At 40.1% G+C, this 17314-nt stretch overlaps 1 protein-coding gene across 4 annotated transcripts in view; it reads right to left on the bottom strand.

The window, feature by feature from the left end:
* plppr5b (phospholipid phosphatase related 5b) overlaps positions 1-17314 on the bottom strand; it is a 161558-nt gene that overhangs the window by 64506 nt on the left and 79738 nt on the right. For all 4 annotated transcript variants that reach the window (XR_014621183.1, XM_084340506.1, XM_084340504.1 and 1 more), the window contains one exon: positions 5918-6050. Coding sequence is in view for 3 of the 4 variants with exons in the window: in XM_084340506.1 (XP_084196632.1) it covers positions 5918-6050 (133 nt within the window). In the remaining variant the exon portion in view is untranslated. The remainder of the gene's footprint in view (positions 1-5917; positions 6051-17314) is intronic.

A 17314-nucleotide genomic window follows, 5' to 3' on the forward strand; every position in this document is an offset into this window, starting at 1 on the left:
GCGTGCACACTAGAGTTATCCTTAAGTTCATCTTCAAACAAGGCAGTGCTTCATTTATCTAATGGCTGGACAATCACGTTTACAAGACGAACATTAAACAGGCATTACCAAGAGGTAACGTTAACAGAGCGGAACAGTGGTCAGTAGTAACAAACAAGCCCGGCTGACAACAGCTAACAAACACACCGCAGCATTCAACATGTTGTTTCAAACAAACTCTGTGGTGAAGAAAATAACTCTCCTTACCCCTCATACAGGCATGCCTGCTTTCAAATGAATGAATGAATGAATTAATGCTGTTAACTGCAGATCATTTATCTTAATTTTCCAGCTGTGTTTTATATTGAATTTCAGCAGATTAAGGACCCCAATTAATGGTTCAGCACTAGGGATGGGTAACTAAACCCGGTATTAAATGGGCCCCAGTGCTAATTAATAAGCTCCGACGTTATCAGTTCTGGAAATGGTATTGGAAAAATGAAGGCATTCGTCTATGAGGGATTTTCATCCCTGAACAGAGATCTGTGTGGGAGCCTGTCCTGTGCAGGGGGTGGGGTGGTCACATACAGAGACACAGTGAGCTGTAGCAATAGCAGACAAAGCCAAACTTTGAAAAGCGTGCTTGTACTTCATGACAATCTATGCAGACAGTGCTCATTGCCACAGTGCAACAAGTCTTTTGCATGTACATAAGGGTGGAACATGAGCAATCTTTCAAAACATCTAGCGAAAGTACATCACATACAGACGGAGAAATGCAGTTTTTGACAGCCTAGCTCATCGTTCCTCTCCCGTTTCCCCATCTACCTCAGGTATGTTATGTTAGCAGGAGCCCACATAAAGTTAATAAAATTATACAGACATGGGTTGATAGCCATTAGTAACCATTAGTCAGCTGAATGTTTAGCTATGCATCATGTCATGAATTCTTCCTGACATGGTGAAAGCACCATCCAAACTGTCCTTCAGATAGGCTCAGCCTCTAGTATAATTACATCCAGCAATTAGGCTGCTAATTTAGCTATTTTCTGAAAGACAGCTTGGATGATGCTTTCACCATTCAGACAGAACTCATGAACGCATAGCTAAATATTCAGCTGGCCTAATAGTAACGGTTATTAACCCATGTATGTATGTATGTTTGTATGTATGTACTCTAGTCATGCTGCAGTCTGCGGCATTCTCATACGTGATACCACTGTATTTTTTTATGTTGTTGTTGTAATAATTTAATTTGTTTTACATTTCTTTAATCACATTATAGAGTCACTCTACACATTATTGATTCATTCAATTAATAATCAATTTTAAAATCCAGAATCGAAAATGGAATCTGAATCGGACACCCAAGAATCGAAAACAAATTCAAAATCAAATTGTGAGTTTGCCAAAGATTCACGCCCTTAATTACCAGGCTGGTATCATGTAGAAAATCCCATCATAAGACGCTGTTGTGTTATCATATATTTGTACTGCATGGTTGTAAAGTCCTCACTAGACATCACACTGTGTCTGTTTCAAGAAATGAGACCTGAAGAAACAAAACACCAGGTTTCCAATAAATTCCTTCATTTATATTGACATCACAGCCTCAGATCATCAATCCTCTACTGTACAAGGGAAGCACTGCAGTTTGAACACGACAAGGCAGGTCAGTCACTGTACTGTCCTCCAGCTCTAAAAGCTAATGCCCTCTGATCTCTCACGCACAAATCCCTCCACATAAGTCAAATTAACTCAGGTGGCCTTTGGCTCCAAGTCTCAGAGAGAGGCGGGTGAGCAACAGCGCTGAGCTTCACAAGGGAGTGCAGAGGGACCCAAGCGCTCAACACAACACAGCAGAGTTTTCCCTGGATTCATTCATTCATTGGGCTCTCTCTGTGCCAACAAGCCTGCCAAAAGTACTAATCAATAGTCATGGATCAAATGCACCATAACACACAGGCAGACATACTGTATGTCATGGGAGTTCCAGATTGTGTATGTTAAATAGACCTTTGTAATAACTGGGATAACTGCTATTTCTAGTGCTGATGTAAAGAGGCACTGACAGCTCACCAGAAAACCCATTAGCTGATGTTGGTACATTAAAGAGGAGAAAATGCTGCACCTCTTATGCAGTTTGCTTCAGTGAGCAGTAAGCATTTAGTTAAAGGTTAGAGGCACTTTTCTGCACCCATCCCCATAACATTAAAAGACAACTGCCGTCATCTCTCAAACACTGCATGCAGCACCAACTCTCTCAGTTGAAATCAAGTGCCAGAGATGGGAAAGGTACTGTGCGCCATCAGCACCTTCCTCTCAAAATACTGTTAAAGAAACAAATCAGATTTAAAGCTTGAGTCTTATTTTTGTAGTTTTGTCCATCATTTCTGTCACTTGATAACATTTTACTCCAAGTAATCCCCAGCATTGCTACGACAGAATTCCAAGAATGAGGAAACAGAAGCAGACAGATGGTAAGGCAGGTTACAGACAAACCAACTGGAGTGTGTGCCCATGGAAATGTTACCAACAATCCCTCACTGTACAGGAAAATATGGTTGAGGTTGGTCATCAAGATGCCTGGACACAAACCCCATAGCTGCTAATAAGCTGTTTTGCACTATTCTTTCTTACTTAACCTTCCTTTGCAAGAGCTCCACACAAGTCACACTGGCTGCTATGAGTCAATTACATAAACATGTCTCCTGAATAAAGAAGTTATTAAGCACACAAGTCAGGGAGCTACTGTGACTAACACTTGCACACTCCTGGCTGATTATAATGTATGAAATCAGCTTGCCAGCTACAGTCGTTCACCTACTAGCTCTGTAAAAAGATGTCTCCTAACCAAGCTTCTAGCACCACCTATTTCACATGGACTTACGTGGGTGAACTCTGCTGTGACCTACTCTTATAAGGTGGTCCAGATATCCTACCCAGACATTTCCATACGTAATCCCTCTAGTATGGTCTGGCTCTGCCCCAGGGTCTCCTTCCAAATGGGCGTGCCTGGATCAGGGTGTCCAGGAGACACCCAGTTTCCCAAACCATCCAGGTGTTCTACTGAGAGCTCCAACCCCATTTCAAGGCTATGTTCACACTACCACCCCTATGCCATTTTTTGTATCCACATTGATTTTAGGAGGTCTGGACAGCAAAAAGCCACATGGAACGTGTTTCAGAAGTCAGATCCAAACACATTTGGAGGTGGTTTGAAATGTGAATCAAATTGGTTTTTGGACACTCTTGGCCACTCATGTGGGATTTCAAGGCGTCTTTTGTGTCACTCACAGAGTGACACACAATAGTGACATCCAATCCAGAGAGACGGAGGTCCATCCATGCAGCTGAGCAGAATGCAGGCTGCTACTACCAGAAGACAATGCAGAGAACAGTCCGTGGAGTCACGCTGAAATAAACTGTCTGCACTGCTACTTGACAGTGTGATTGTTTGGAGAGCAAGAGGACTGATCATGCTTCCATGTTGGAAAGCCGGGTCACCAGGGTACGGCATAACTGATGCCTACGTTGTTACCATAGCAACCCATGCAGATATGTTGGTGATATCTGGACCCAAAAATCGCATTTGATCACATGGAAATTTATAGTCCAGACACTCAGCTCTGTGTGCTGTCTGAACATATGATCCAACCAAAGTGCTTGGCAGAGAATCTAATAGGGGCAAGCCCAGCCGACCATCAAACCAAACTCATAGTGGTTACTTCTATCTGCAATTACATTCTTTCGGTCTCTACCCCAAGCTAAAGCCAAACCTATAAGACAATTTCACAACTCACATGGTAGTTAACATGGTCTTGCCTTACATGATTCTGATCTTATAATACCCAGCACTCCCCAGCAGTCAGTGGAAGTGAACTCTGGGAAAACTTATGTCGTGAAAAACTGGAAACTTTGTCCTTGAAAAAAATCTTCAAGGACATAGCACAGTTCTCAGACAGTTCTCAGACAGTTCTCATGTTGCTATTGTGACTATATAATTTTTCATTTTAAACCTGTATCTGTTTGCGTTGTAGACTAGTTGATCATTAATTTCTTTAATGAATGTTTCCTCTAGCAGGGACAGTGGGATCCCAACTGTGGTGAGCTGTTACTGCAGAAGAAACACAAGACACAAAGGAAACTTGGCAGCAGAAGCCAAGCCACTTATCCTCCTCCTTCTGCTTAGAGTGGAGAAAAGATTACTTTAACGAAAAAGTCATTGCACAGCGGTCTTTAGAAGTGACATCAATTTTACACTAAGACATAAGCCTGATTCAGATACAACACTGTACCAGTGTATAATACATGATAACCAATTCCAATGAGTTTGTTTTGGATGAAAGGAGCTTTAGCCGAGAATGAGAGTCCTGTTAACATTAACGAGCAGCATGAATGGCATGCTGGATGTGTAAATGCCAGGGTAAAGCCAGGCCACCAAGTGGATTCCCCCTCAGGGATCTCAGTAATAATCCTCTTCTGCAGCCTTATCTCCTGCTCTCACTTAAGCATGAGAGTCCGAGGAAAAGCCAACACTGTGCTGCAAAGTGTGTGTGTGTGTGTGTGTGTGTGTGTGTGTGTGTGTGTATTTCAATGTGTCTGATTCAGTCTGACATGTACAGGTATATCCTCATACATCATGTAGAATTTGTGTGGAATGGATAGATCAGTGTGTAGCTAGATACATGCTTAAGAAGTCAGTATACACTCAAATGAGTATGTGTTTGTGTTTGTGACATTATAGACATGAAAGACACAGAAAATGAGAGTTAAACTAAACACTTTCAAGGACATTCGGGTGTGAAACTGTCATATGACTACCTCACACAGGAACATTTTTAGATGCTTATCTTAAACCTCTGTGTTTTTTCTGTTAGGCTTGCTTGTACAGCAGTGTCAGAAGTGATATTAGGGGACCTGACAAAATGTGAAAATAATACTACAGCTGTCAACTCTGTGACACTACAGAGCCGAACAGCAACAGATGTGGTCTGACATGAAGTTAGGTTTACAAAAACGTCTTGTTAAAGCAAGTCCATGATTAAAATGCAGTCAAGAGAACAAGACAGTCATTTTGCTTCAGTCCTGTGAGAAAACTCGAAATAAGACAACTGATGAATTGTCAGGTTCCCTCAAATCCCTCATACATGCCATTTAAGAAGAAATCTGTTGATGTGTTTATGGGGTTCTTGCTTAAGTCCCATTGTGTTTCAGTTTACAGTAAAGCAATAAATCAAGAATACATGAAATAGTGAGAAATAATAAATAAATGTGAAATAAATGTAACAAATAATGGTGCATTTAAGGATCCTTGAAAAATCCTCTGAGGTGGACTGGAGGCCCAGTCTACTGAGCACAGGTTTCTTCTGTTGTGCAGGTTGTACTGCATGTCACACCTGATCCAACCACAGACAGGTTAGACTCTTTCATGACAGCTAAGGAAATTCTTAGTTGACCAAATCAGGTCAGGTTTGACAATGCTAATTTTGACACTTGAAAATGTATATGATAGATTATAGCCTTTATAATTGTGAACCTGCTAGGTGTCCAACAGGATCAGACAAATATCGAGTGCATAAAGGCCACTGTCAATCTACATACACATTCTCACTTCCAGAGTAGACAGGAAGTAAAACAAATTAAATAAATATCTGAGAGCACTTCCTTGTTGTTGAAGTGCATAAGGTCAGTATCCCAGAAATACTGCGAGTCCATTACGGGGATGGCATCTCCCCTTCAGCCAATATAGAGAGGCCAATTTTCGCCCATGCTCTGGACTTTAGGAGGAAAACTGTCTGAGAGAAATGACAGAAAAATGCACCACATAGCATTTACAACGGTGGATGAACGGTTGTGTCTGTGACCATAGCCATTCACGGAAATCAGCTGTATGGACTGGCAGTAATCTAAAGCTAGCCATAAGCCTGAGACTTACCGAGGAAGCGGAAGGTCCTGCGCACCAGCGGGTTAAGGTAACAGCAGTCCCCTGTGGCCACCGTCTTCTCTGACCGGTCAAATTCTTTGGATGTGTACTGGACCAGGAACAGCACTGTCTCCGTTATTGTGATCTGATTGAAAGCAAGCCAGAGACACAGAAAGACAATTCAGATGAAATGAGTAACGGTTTATTTGTGAGTCTGCGTTGGTTGGCAGCGCCATTTTCTGACACACAGCCCAGAGCTTGTGTGACTGATTTCTCAGTGGGCTCCATCTGTACAGACACAGCTGTGGAATACACAGGAACATATGGAAGAGAGGAAGTCAGATCACATTACAGAGAGGGAAGGAGCAGAGGTGTGTTTATGTTTATTTTTTTGTTTTATTTTTTATGAAAAATGGGATCTGGTCCAAAGTTCTATCTATCCCCTTTGAAACAGCAGGAAAGAGTGTATTTGTTGGGACTTTGTTGGGCGGATTAATATATTTTTAATGCTTTAGTGAGTACTTCTGGATGGTGCAGCAGGACGGTGTGTGTGGGACTGAGTCAAAATAAACTATTCTGTGTGTATTCATGGTAAAAAGAAACATGTCACCTACTGGAACAGTGTGTCTCATTGAGCCAATGACTCACTGAACTTGAAAACAGGGAACAGTGGTCTCTTAGTTGATTCATCCATGCATGACCTAACTACTTATAATAATGTCACAATATCACTACTTAGGATTTTGATCCTGTAAGGTCACATCAGTGATAATTCACACGCCACTAGAGTTCCTAATCAGTCAACATAAATATTTCTTGTATTTAAGCATTAAAGCAAATTAATGTTGTTGTCCTTTTAACTGGGCGGACAGTCTCACACTGAGCTAACATAAGGGTCGTTGGTTTTGTAAGGTAATGGGGCACTCTTTTGTGCAAAATCAACATCAGCAATTGGACAATTCAGTCTCCCAATGATTAGAATGAGCTTTAAAACCTTCATCATGTATCTATTTGCATGTTACCAAAGTCAGTGCCATGTCAATATGTGACAGCTGCTGCACTTTGCTGCCAAATGCTCCATAGTTTGCCAGGCCCATTACACCAGCTACTGTTCTCAATCAGACTGCAGCCACCTCAGACATACTGACAGCCACCAGTGCAGCATTTTCTGTAGGGGTGCAGTGGTTTTAAATCACAGATCGAATCAGTTTACAGATCAGAAAAAATAAGGTTGACAAACATAACTTTAATTTTCATTTATTCTGTGAACAATAAAAGCAGGGAATTTTAAATGAAAACATCAAATTAAGTAATGTGTATTTCATTATAATACAAAGTAAATGGTGAATAAACTGTATTTATATAGTGTATTTCCTGTCCTAACGACCACTCAGAGTGTTTTACAACACAAGTCAGCATTCAAGCCTCTTGCAGTACAAAGTGGTATTAGGAGACAGGACAGGCCTGGGATAGCTAGTTAGCATGCTAACTGCAGTAGACATCTCTGCAGCACAGAACAAAGATGTCGTTGACATAATGTCAACACTGTTGAATTTTCAAAATCTGTTGATAATATTAGTTCATTTTGACATTTGAAAGTTTTAAACTAAAATTCTGGCCACATTTTACAAATTGTTCCTTCAAAGCAATTACAATCACAGCTGTTGCCCTGGTTTGGATGGAGAAGTGTTTGAAGACTGGGAGGAAGATCAGATTGTGAGGGAGTTATTAGTAGAGAGAGAAATCGTCATTGATCTATGAAACTGTGGACTGTTTTTAATGCGTCTGTCTCCAACACGTCCATTGATTTTCAGTAGAAAATAATTAATCAAACTGACAAGTTTGATGTCCACATCAGCACGGACCTCTCTGTGGTTATTTTGCAACAGTCTGGAGTGTTGGACAAAATCTAACCAGTGCATCTGTCTTGAGTAATTGTGGCTTGACAGTGTGATAATCACTCTAATTAGAGATCGCAGATGGCTGCCTTCTGATATCTGTAAAGGGAGTCATCAGGAGTAAACTACTGCTGACTACTAACTATCTTAGATGAAATTAATTCAATGCTGTCTTGCTGGCATGATCACATCAAACATACAGAATGAAAGTGTAAAGATGAGAAAAACAGACATAAAGAGGTTTGTGTGACCTCAGAGAGGTCTGACCAAATAAAGTGACCAAAATATAAAGGAGCAAGGTATTGACCTGCTCTGAGCAGGTTTGAGACAAACACTGCTGTGTGCCAAAAGACTGGCCTCATCACCCCCTCTGCTGCACCTCGTCTTCCACTGTGATGCATGGCAAGACACCTAAATATCAATCTGGTAAAGTTGGGGAAGTTAGTGTACTCCAGTACACGCCAGTTTGCCTGTTCAGTGCTGTGTTCCTGCCGTGCACCAACACCAACACAGAGCCCAGAGTATCTCTGTGACTACCAACAATTTTAAGTCAAGGCAAGTCTATTATATTTAAAGAGCGATGAATCCAAAATTTGCCTCAACGGGCTTTACTAGCTGTTCAACATGCTGTTCCCAGTACTACATTATCTTTTAAAATATACTGTTTAAGTTATATATGTAATCATTTGCAACAATTATTATTGTTAATTAATCTATATTTTTTCTATCACTAGATCGATGAAAGGTCAGTAGGCAATGAAATGACTAACATTATGGTTCACTCAGTCATAAAAATATTATTTCGGTCTATTCTGGTGACTTTCATATTTATAATTTATGTTGTTGTCAACTTATTAGCTTCAGTTTTGTCCATATCTTGGGGTTATCTGCCTATTCAAGTGCAAAATGATGACATTTACCCTGCTAATTACTGCCTGCAGCTATGTTAATTATGCAATCAATATTATTTTATTAGTATTAAAATAGTTATCATTAATTTAGTTTAATATTACTTTAAATAATTGCTTGTATTAACATTATACCAATAAGGATCTCAACTCGCAGCAGACCCATCATCAGCACAGGACAATGTAGTCACCACTGTGTGGTCTCACTTATACTACCTTTACAACATAACTGGCCTGTATATTCAGGCTTTGAAACATGGGTAAACCTGCTAAAAAGTGGCTTTTGACTTTTTTCCATTGCTAAGTTCATAGCAGGAGACGAGTTAGCCTTTTTATTTGCACAAAAGTTGGTAAACCAATCGAAAAAAAAAGAGCTGATATCCAAATGACTTCCACAAAGTCAGTATCAAACAGTCTAAATATCCTGCGGTAAGAATACAACTGACATTCATTACTCTTAGAAAAAACTATACTTAGAGAATAAACTTCAAATTCTGTTTTATGCTTAAAACAGCAAGCCTGCAGTCAACCTTATCTCAAACTACATGAAAACCTACAAACTGACAGGGAAAAGCAGGAGAGTTTTGTTTTTCTGTCTTTATTCTCCACTGTGCCAAGAGGTTAAGACAGTGAGACAAAAGGTCAAAGCAGCTCTGAATCAATACATAATAATGAAATAGGTCTGAGTTAATTCTGTGGACAGCTATAATGCTGCCTGAGGAGGCATCTACTGCATGTCTGCTGAGCTTCTGCTGCTCAAGCAGTGATGAAATAACAGCACATGATAACATCTTCATTTATGTAACACTGTGGTGTGCCTAAGATAAATGAGAACAAGGTTACATAAGAGGGAAAGAAAACAAAGGCATGATAACAGTATCTACAGTATCTAAAATAGTAACGTCAAATCAATATATATATTTGGGAAATGTCTAAAAATGTCCTTGGGATCTATCTATCTATCTATCTGCATATGCATGATGTACATAATCCATCCCCCACCTGTAGGCATATTTATCCAGTATTTATTCTTTCTCTTTTGCACTAACTTTACTGTCACAACACAGAGAACAGTTGACCTGTATAATCTTGGTGGAAACTTTTATGGCCATTGGTGAATTTAATATATATGTCTAATTTTTTAGCAAAACTATCGTCAGTATAGTCATGCACCATTCATAATTCTTTATTCTTTACCATTTTTCAACATATTTGTTCTGTTCTTGTTGTATGTGCACACATACTTGTGCAGTAAAGTGTATTCTCTGGATTTGGTGGGTTTCAGGTTTGACTGCAAGTTAACAACACCTTCAAATATCTGACCTACATGTGACCAGTTGCATTCATCCAACACATTGGCTGCTTCAAAAGACAGACAAGCATGAGGTAAGTTTGAAAAATCTGAAGTCTTTCAAATTGATAACAGTAAACTGCACTTAGTATGTCTACCAAGCTGACTCTTGTCATGCTTCATAGAATGAAGGCTGGAAAGTGGCAATATACCCTTGGCAAGGTGAGATTTGTCTGGAAAGTGTTCATGTTCTGAATTATTCTACTATTATGTCTGCATGCTCAGTTCATAGATATTATTGTGAAGCTCATTGAACCCCAGAAAAAAGTCAAATAAATGGCTGCCAAGCAGGGATGGGATTTGATAGCCTTTATCGGAACTGAATCAGTTTGAATCTACTTATCAAAGCCGAACTCTTTAAAATACCTTAAAAACTCATTTTAGGTAGTCGGTTAGGTGGGAACAGAGTGTCTTTGTCACTCTTCATATTTTGTCACTGCTCTCTCCTGATATATTTTTCATTTTGAATTGAAGGATCAGTGGGTGCTCCTGACTGAGGGGCTATGCTAGCTATAGCTGCAGCAGTAAAAACACAACAACTTCACAGTTGAAATAAATAGTACTTTATAGTTCAGCAAATATCATCTAGATAAATATGTTTTCTTTCTTGCAGGGTAAATTAAACCAGAGGCAAAATACTTTCACTTCCATACATACCCGAGGGACTGATATGTATGGCATGTAATTAAAACTCAGAAAACTATCTGTACCATAATAACTTAATGTTAAGAATGATGCTACTGTATGTTTGCAGGACTCAAGTCCGACTGATGCCTAATTTAGAAAGAAAAGTAGGCCAAGCTAGCCAGGAACTTTTACTATGAAAGTATTGTTTACCATCTGCTCACATTTGCCAACTGCACCAAAATCAAACTCTCTGTACTAAAACCAATGTCACCATTTTCTTCCCAGAGTTCTACTTTGGAAAAAAAACAATATTATTGAAATTTAAGGGTAAAAAGTCACAAAAAAATTACCATTTTAGAGAGGCTGCACAGCAAAACTCTGCACAGTCCCAGTGGGACCGCCGCAGATTCAACAAGGACAACTGGGCTTCAATATTTGAAGGAGGGCGCCTGCAGCAACTGGCTGATAGGTGCTTCTCTGTTGTGTTGTCCTCCTTTTGTGCTTTAATCTGTGGTTACAGCACTGCATGCAATGATTAGGTAAATCAATGAAGTCATTTGATCAGTGTCAATATAGTCTTTTATTAATTCAGACGGTCTACAGCTGATGGGTTTTGCTGTGGTTGGTGTTCCACCTAGCCAAAAGTTAGCATGATTGTCCTCCCACTACTCAGATCCAGCACAGCAGAAGGTTTCTCGCAACCCACTTCTGGATCTAATCTCCTCGATCTTTATCCATTTTACCATAATCGTGGTCAGAAGACATTTTCAGTGAGCTTCATAGGAAAGGGAGGAAGCAAGGAAGGAGGGTTGGAGTTTGGGAAGAATCAAATATCAATCCCTGTCTTGTATACCCTTGCCCTCTATCATCCTAATAAATGGCCTGTCTCTTTGTAACAAAATGGATGAACCTCAAGCTCATGTACGTTTCCACCGTGAATTTAGAGATGCTTGCATTCTGGCCGTGAGAGGGACCACGAGCAGGCAATAGGCGGGTTTGGTGCACCCTTATGCACAGATTGAGATGCCCAAACTACAGGCAAAACACGTGGTGGCAGAGTATGTCTCTATATCAATGAACATTGGTGTAAAGCTGTTCTGGTGAGGGAGAGTCAGTGCACTAAGGATATGGAGCTGCTAACAGTGTCACCCCCTCTCCGTTAATTGTCCCGGGAGTCCCCGCAGTTGTTACAGTTGTTTACATTCATCCAAAGGCTAATGAGAGTGACTCCACAGAGACGATTCTGCAAGTGATGCAGAAACTTCAGTCTCTGTCTCCCAATGCTCCCAACAGTATCCTTGGTGACTTAAATAACTGCACTTTGACAAAAACTTTGTGGAACTTTTATCAATTTGTGACATGCCCAACTAGATATAGAATGACATGATCTGTGTTTTGGGTCAGACAATGGACACATCTTTACCATTGCCCCCGCTGAGCACAGCTGAGCACAGCTGACCATAACCATGAAAATCGAAATGAAAAAAAAAAAAAAAAAAGAAAAAACAGTGAATGTTGTTTTAAAACTAAACTGGTACATTTCAACAGATAAAGATCTTAGCAATCTTTAACAATGAAATAAATAATAATATAAGAAAGTAAATTTAGAGTCTGACTTTCAGTTCAAATTGGGAGAATCAGGACCTGTTTGAAAGCTAAAATATATTGCAGAAAGGTATATGCATAGAAGAGCAGTGAAAGAATGGAACCACAGTGGTTTGCTCAATAAGACATGACAAGCTAAGTGGCTGTGTCTAGAGGAGAAAGGCATGTTAGGTGCCATAATGAGAATCTCTTTTCAAGTCACCAATGGAACAGCAATGCTTTTTGGAAACTCCTAATCATCAAATGGTGGGTATGGTGAATTGACCAAGCCAATAAAGGGCTAGACAGTATTGTTACAGCTTATAGAGGGTGGTGATAACCCCTGTGCAGTTGTGTCAGCAGGCCATTTCCTAACAGCTCTCTGCAGGAACAGAGCCACACAGGTCTTTTTTCACAGTGATAAAGCAGCAACAGCCAGGCAGCAGGGCTGGGTTGGCACTACTGGCTAAAGCTCATTGTGTTCTCAGTAAGCTGCCATGACCAGAGGCCCACAAAAGGACATGATAAATACTATTGTGGCTGCTTGTCTCCAGGATATGCCCCATGCACCCGTTTCTTCTGAGCCCACAGTTGTGCTTCCAGCACTTGGCCGATTTTACACTGAGGGATTAATCTTAAATTTACAGGTTTCCCCTGCTGGGATTTGTACAGACAACCTCCTGACCTTGCCCGTTCTGAATGTTTCCACCTGGCTGAACATCCAGATGCATAAAGTCCTGTCAGTGAATACAGCACAGTGCATCCAAGCGTGCATATGACTGTGCACACGCGCCAGTCGATGTGTGTGGTCACAATTGGCACCAAGGCCCAGAGCTAAAACTCACAGAGCTGCCACGCACTCAAGCACTGCCACAGTGATTTAGTCAGGCCAACTGGTGAAGAGGGCAGACGACATAGTGGAAAACAAGAAGGTTAAAATAAAAAAATATATAACTTGTACAACCAAACTTGTACATACATAATGGGCTTTTCATGTTGAGAAAACATGTAGATTTGGGAGCATTGTCCAGAATTGAGTTATTTTCTGAAAAGTAAAGTCTCTGCAACAGCAGTCATACTATCATGTAAAACTGAAATTGCCTGCTGGAACATGAGAGTGCAAATAAATGCAGTGTTATTTCTGGTAAAGCATGAACATTTATAGATCCCAGCATCCAAGGCCAGGTTAACCCACTAGGATGCAGAGGCAAAGTAACTGGTGGGCACCTACTGATATCCCTGTGTCTCTGTCTGCTGTCTATGCAATTATTGGTTTATAGTTTTATAGCAACTTGATTAGGAACATTCGTATTCAGTGAAATGCACCACGCAACCACAATGTGTGTTAAAATAATAAAGTTATTAAATAAGAAAAATTAAAAGATTTTACCTTGGGCCCTCTATAAGATGATGCCTCAAAATTAGCCAATAATGCAGATATTGCCTTAAAGAGTATACTTTGCTTTTGTAGTGCATACAATATTAACACATTTTCATATCTCTAAATTACCCTATATTTATTGCTTCATGGTGAACTTGTGGTGCTTTTCCATGCACATGTGATGGCTCAGCATGACGCGGTTTGACATTAGCCTTTCCTATACAAAAGGGCTATCTGCTTGAAGGTGCGTCTTCAAGTAATGATGAGCTTGTCTTGAATGGTGGCCAAAGGAGCAGAACAAAGTAATTCAGTATTAAACATGTAATTTCCCATAAATTCTTCTCAATTAAAGTCCCGCTTACTTTGTTTCTTTAAAAGCTTTTATTATGAAGCAGCAGAATGAGGATATGTTGGGTTTTCACCAGCAGTTACATAAATTCCGAAACTGATGAAAGCAGACATAAAGAAATAGTTAAATAAAGCAGGAGAGAAATTAAAGAGATTAATTTAGAGGCTACATAAGGACTGAGAGTTGAACACATACACTTTTAAAGACGTATTTCTCTCAGGTCTCCTGCACAGACATGAGTCACAACACAGGGATGTTTGAGGGGGTCATGGGATGGTAGTGGAATGGGATGGTAGCGAGACGTCACCACAGTCTGCCTGGGACTGTAATGGAAAAGCAAATCAGCGCAGCACATTTTGAGCGTGACCGAAAGTTCCAATGGAAAAGCCCCACTACAGTCTTCAGGGTAACCTGACATGCCAGCTAGTTTGTTTCACAAAATGGTTTGTTTCACAAATCCACCTGGAAAGGAGCCACTAGAAACAGCTTGGAAAAGGGCAAGCACTTTCAAAAAATACTAGGAGGGTGACTGGATGAACCATCTGCTCCACCACCATCGTGGCCTAGATTCAACCAATCAGATCAACAGTAGGAGAGCACTACTACTAGAGGAACCAGTTGATAAATCAAACTTACTGAAGCCAGCTGGGAGAAGAGTGATTGAAATGGCCTCTAGTTCTAGTATAATCGATGCTACTGTATAGCAGCAGCTACGCTCACATTTTGAGGAGCTGCCATTGTTGTATTCAAACGAACAGTCGCTTACCCTGCCAGCAGTCACATCTAAGCCACACTCATCGCTGCCAGTACTCCTGAAAGGATGCTGATTGGTTCAATACCTGTATTTTTCGGCTACAAGCACTTAGCTTGAAGCCTGGTAAGATGGATTTAAAGGATCACATAATCACATGATCTTGCAAATCCAGCTGCCTCTCAAGGTAAAGGGCCAGGGATAGTTGTCTGCTTTGCCCAAATAGCAATCTTGCCTATCTAAGATCTGACTGGATGAAATTAATTCACATTCTTTCTGTGGCCAACATTTAATGATAGTGATTAATCTCTAAACTTATTCAAGTAGTTTCAGTACAACCCATAACTTAAATTATATCAGGCAGATCAGAAAACTCACATAGTTTAGTATTTATGTGCCAAATTTAAGGTGAAATTTTCAGTTTTTCATAAAAGCATGAAACTTGGTATAGTTGTATAGTTTGGGGCTCTGAAACTTTCAGAAATTGAGACACCACAGATACAATATGCCTCAGTGTCCACAATGGCCATTTCATTTTCCCATGGCTGAATTAAGTATTTTACATCATATCTTCTCCACCAAACATAATAACACAAAAAAGAGAGGTCTGCTATTCAAATGAATAGTTAAAGGTGAATTCGGAGACATAGTGAGAAGCAAATTACACACAAATCTAGTCCAGACTTTTGAATATAGCATGTTGTGTAGAGTTTTAAAGCTTAATGCTCTTATTCATTGACTATGAAAATATAGTAACTGTAAAGAGTAGAAAAATATACAATACGATCTTAGCAACTGAGCTTTAAAAATCAGTAGTCAAACACAATGACTTTTTTTACTTTTCATACTTTAAGTTTACTTTGTTGATAATACTTACATGCGTCTACTTAGGTACGTTTTGAATGGAGAACTTGGCAGCATCAGTTTCAAATTATGCTTTGGCAAAAGGTTTCTATCATCTCCACAGTAAACCAGATGCTATCATCAGCTGCTAAAGTGACAACAGATTCACAGTGTGCAGAAATAATGCGGTGTCAGCAGCAAAACAAAATGTTCCAGTTGCTCGACATAAAAGGAACGTGTCGAGCGTAACTTTTTTCGACCAAAAAATCTGCTTAATTCTCAGGTCTTTCACAAGCTACCCACCTGATTCCTAGCCCCCATGATACCTTGCACAAATTTTCAGTGCAACTTCCGGCGTGTCCTGTCCCTAAACAGAACCGGTGTTCTCTATTGTGACAGGACACTGATCCTCTTTCTTAGAGCGATTAGATTGGCATATCATTCACTCATGAAGCGCTACAATAGCAATTGTGAATGCTACCAACACTATTGCTCAGCACACTTAGCTTATGCTTTTAAAGCCACTGATGTGTTAGTTATTGTGATACTCTCTTACTAGTTCCGCCGAGCACTGGGAACTAGCATGCACTGCTGATGGATTTAATGGATCTTCATGGACTATTTCACACTTGTAGTTCAGTTAATTTGGTCTCTGACAAGGACACAAAATGGATCAGAAGAGAAGTTTCTTTTACACTGACTTATTACGAGCACAACAGGGGGTGTAAACATGACGGGTAAATCATTCATTTGGCATCATCAGCACCTCATGGACCTGTAGAAGAAAATCCAATTCTAAGACTGCATGGTCATGCTGCTCTTTACTGAGCATGTTTATTCCCTTTCTCTGGTATCACAAAGAACTGAGGAAGACACAACTGATCTATGGTCATTGTTAGCCAAGACTACATTTGGACCTTTTCTGCAGGATCAGTAAACAAGGGACAAAAGAGGCATCTTCTACTGTTTACAGAGAAACTGACTGTGCAGTTGCTTTGGTTTCACTCAATTTTTTAACAACACACCTCTGTTTTTACTGCTTTTCACTTTCAGATGATCAGGGAAAACCCCTACTCTCCCATGGTGATGTGAATATGTTGTCATGGTTACCAAATTATCTTGCATGACTATATGCATCATTTATGCAGATCATTTAGAAGATTTTTTGTGAAAGGTTCATGATCACAAGATGGATAGTTTATCTTTTGAATTCCTACTAAATTGACATATCTGTCTGATGTTCCATCACACTTTCACACCACAAACAGCACCAGGATCTGTTTCGAAGCATAGCCTCCTTTAAATGCAAACAGACTGAACCAAAAGGGCCAACGCACCAGGGTTCATTTGCACCAAACAGGTTAAGTTTGGGGCAGCACGATAGCGCAGTGGTTAGCGCTGTTGCCCCACAGCAAGAAGGGTTCGAGACCTGGCTGGGATCGGCTCCAGCCGACCCTGAAAAGGATAAGCGGGTTTCAGATAAGAAGGGTTAAGTTTGAAAGCACCCTGTGATTCTTTGTAGGGTGCTACTATCACACTGCCACAGAAAGACATTTCAATGGTATTATGACAAAAATTAAAAAAGAAAGAAAGAGAGAAAGTGGAACAATACCTCTGTAAGAGACATGCTTTTTTTTTCTTGCTAGTCTTTAAAGCAAGTGACTCAGAAGAAATAAATAGAAATTCACTGTGTCATTATAAAATCAGTGGCCACAAT

The sequence above is a fragment of the Pagrus pagrus genome (genome assembly GCF_965226575.1).
Source record: "Pagrus pagrus genome assembly, chromosome: 20".
Taxonomy (NCBI): Eukaryota; Metazoa; Chordata; class Actinopteri; order Spariformes; family Sparidae; genus Pagrus; species Pagrus pagrus.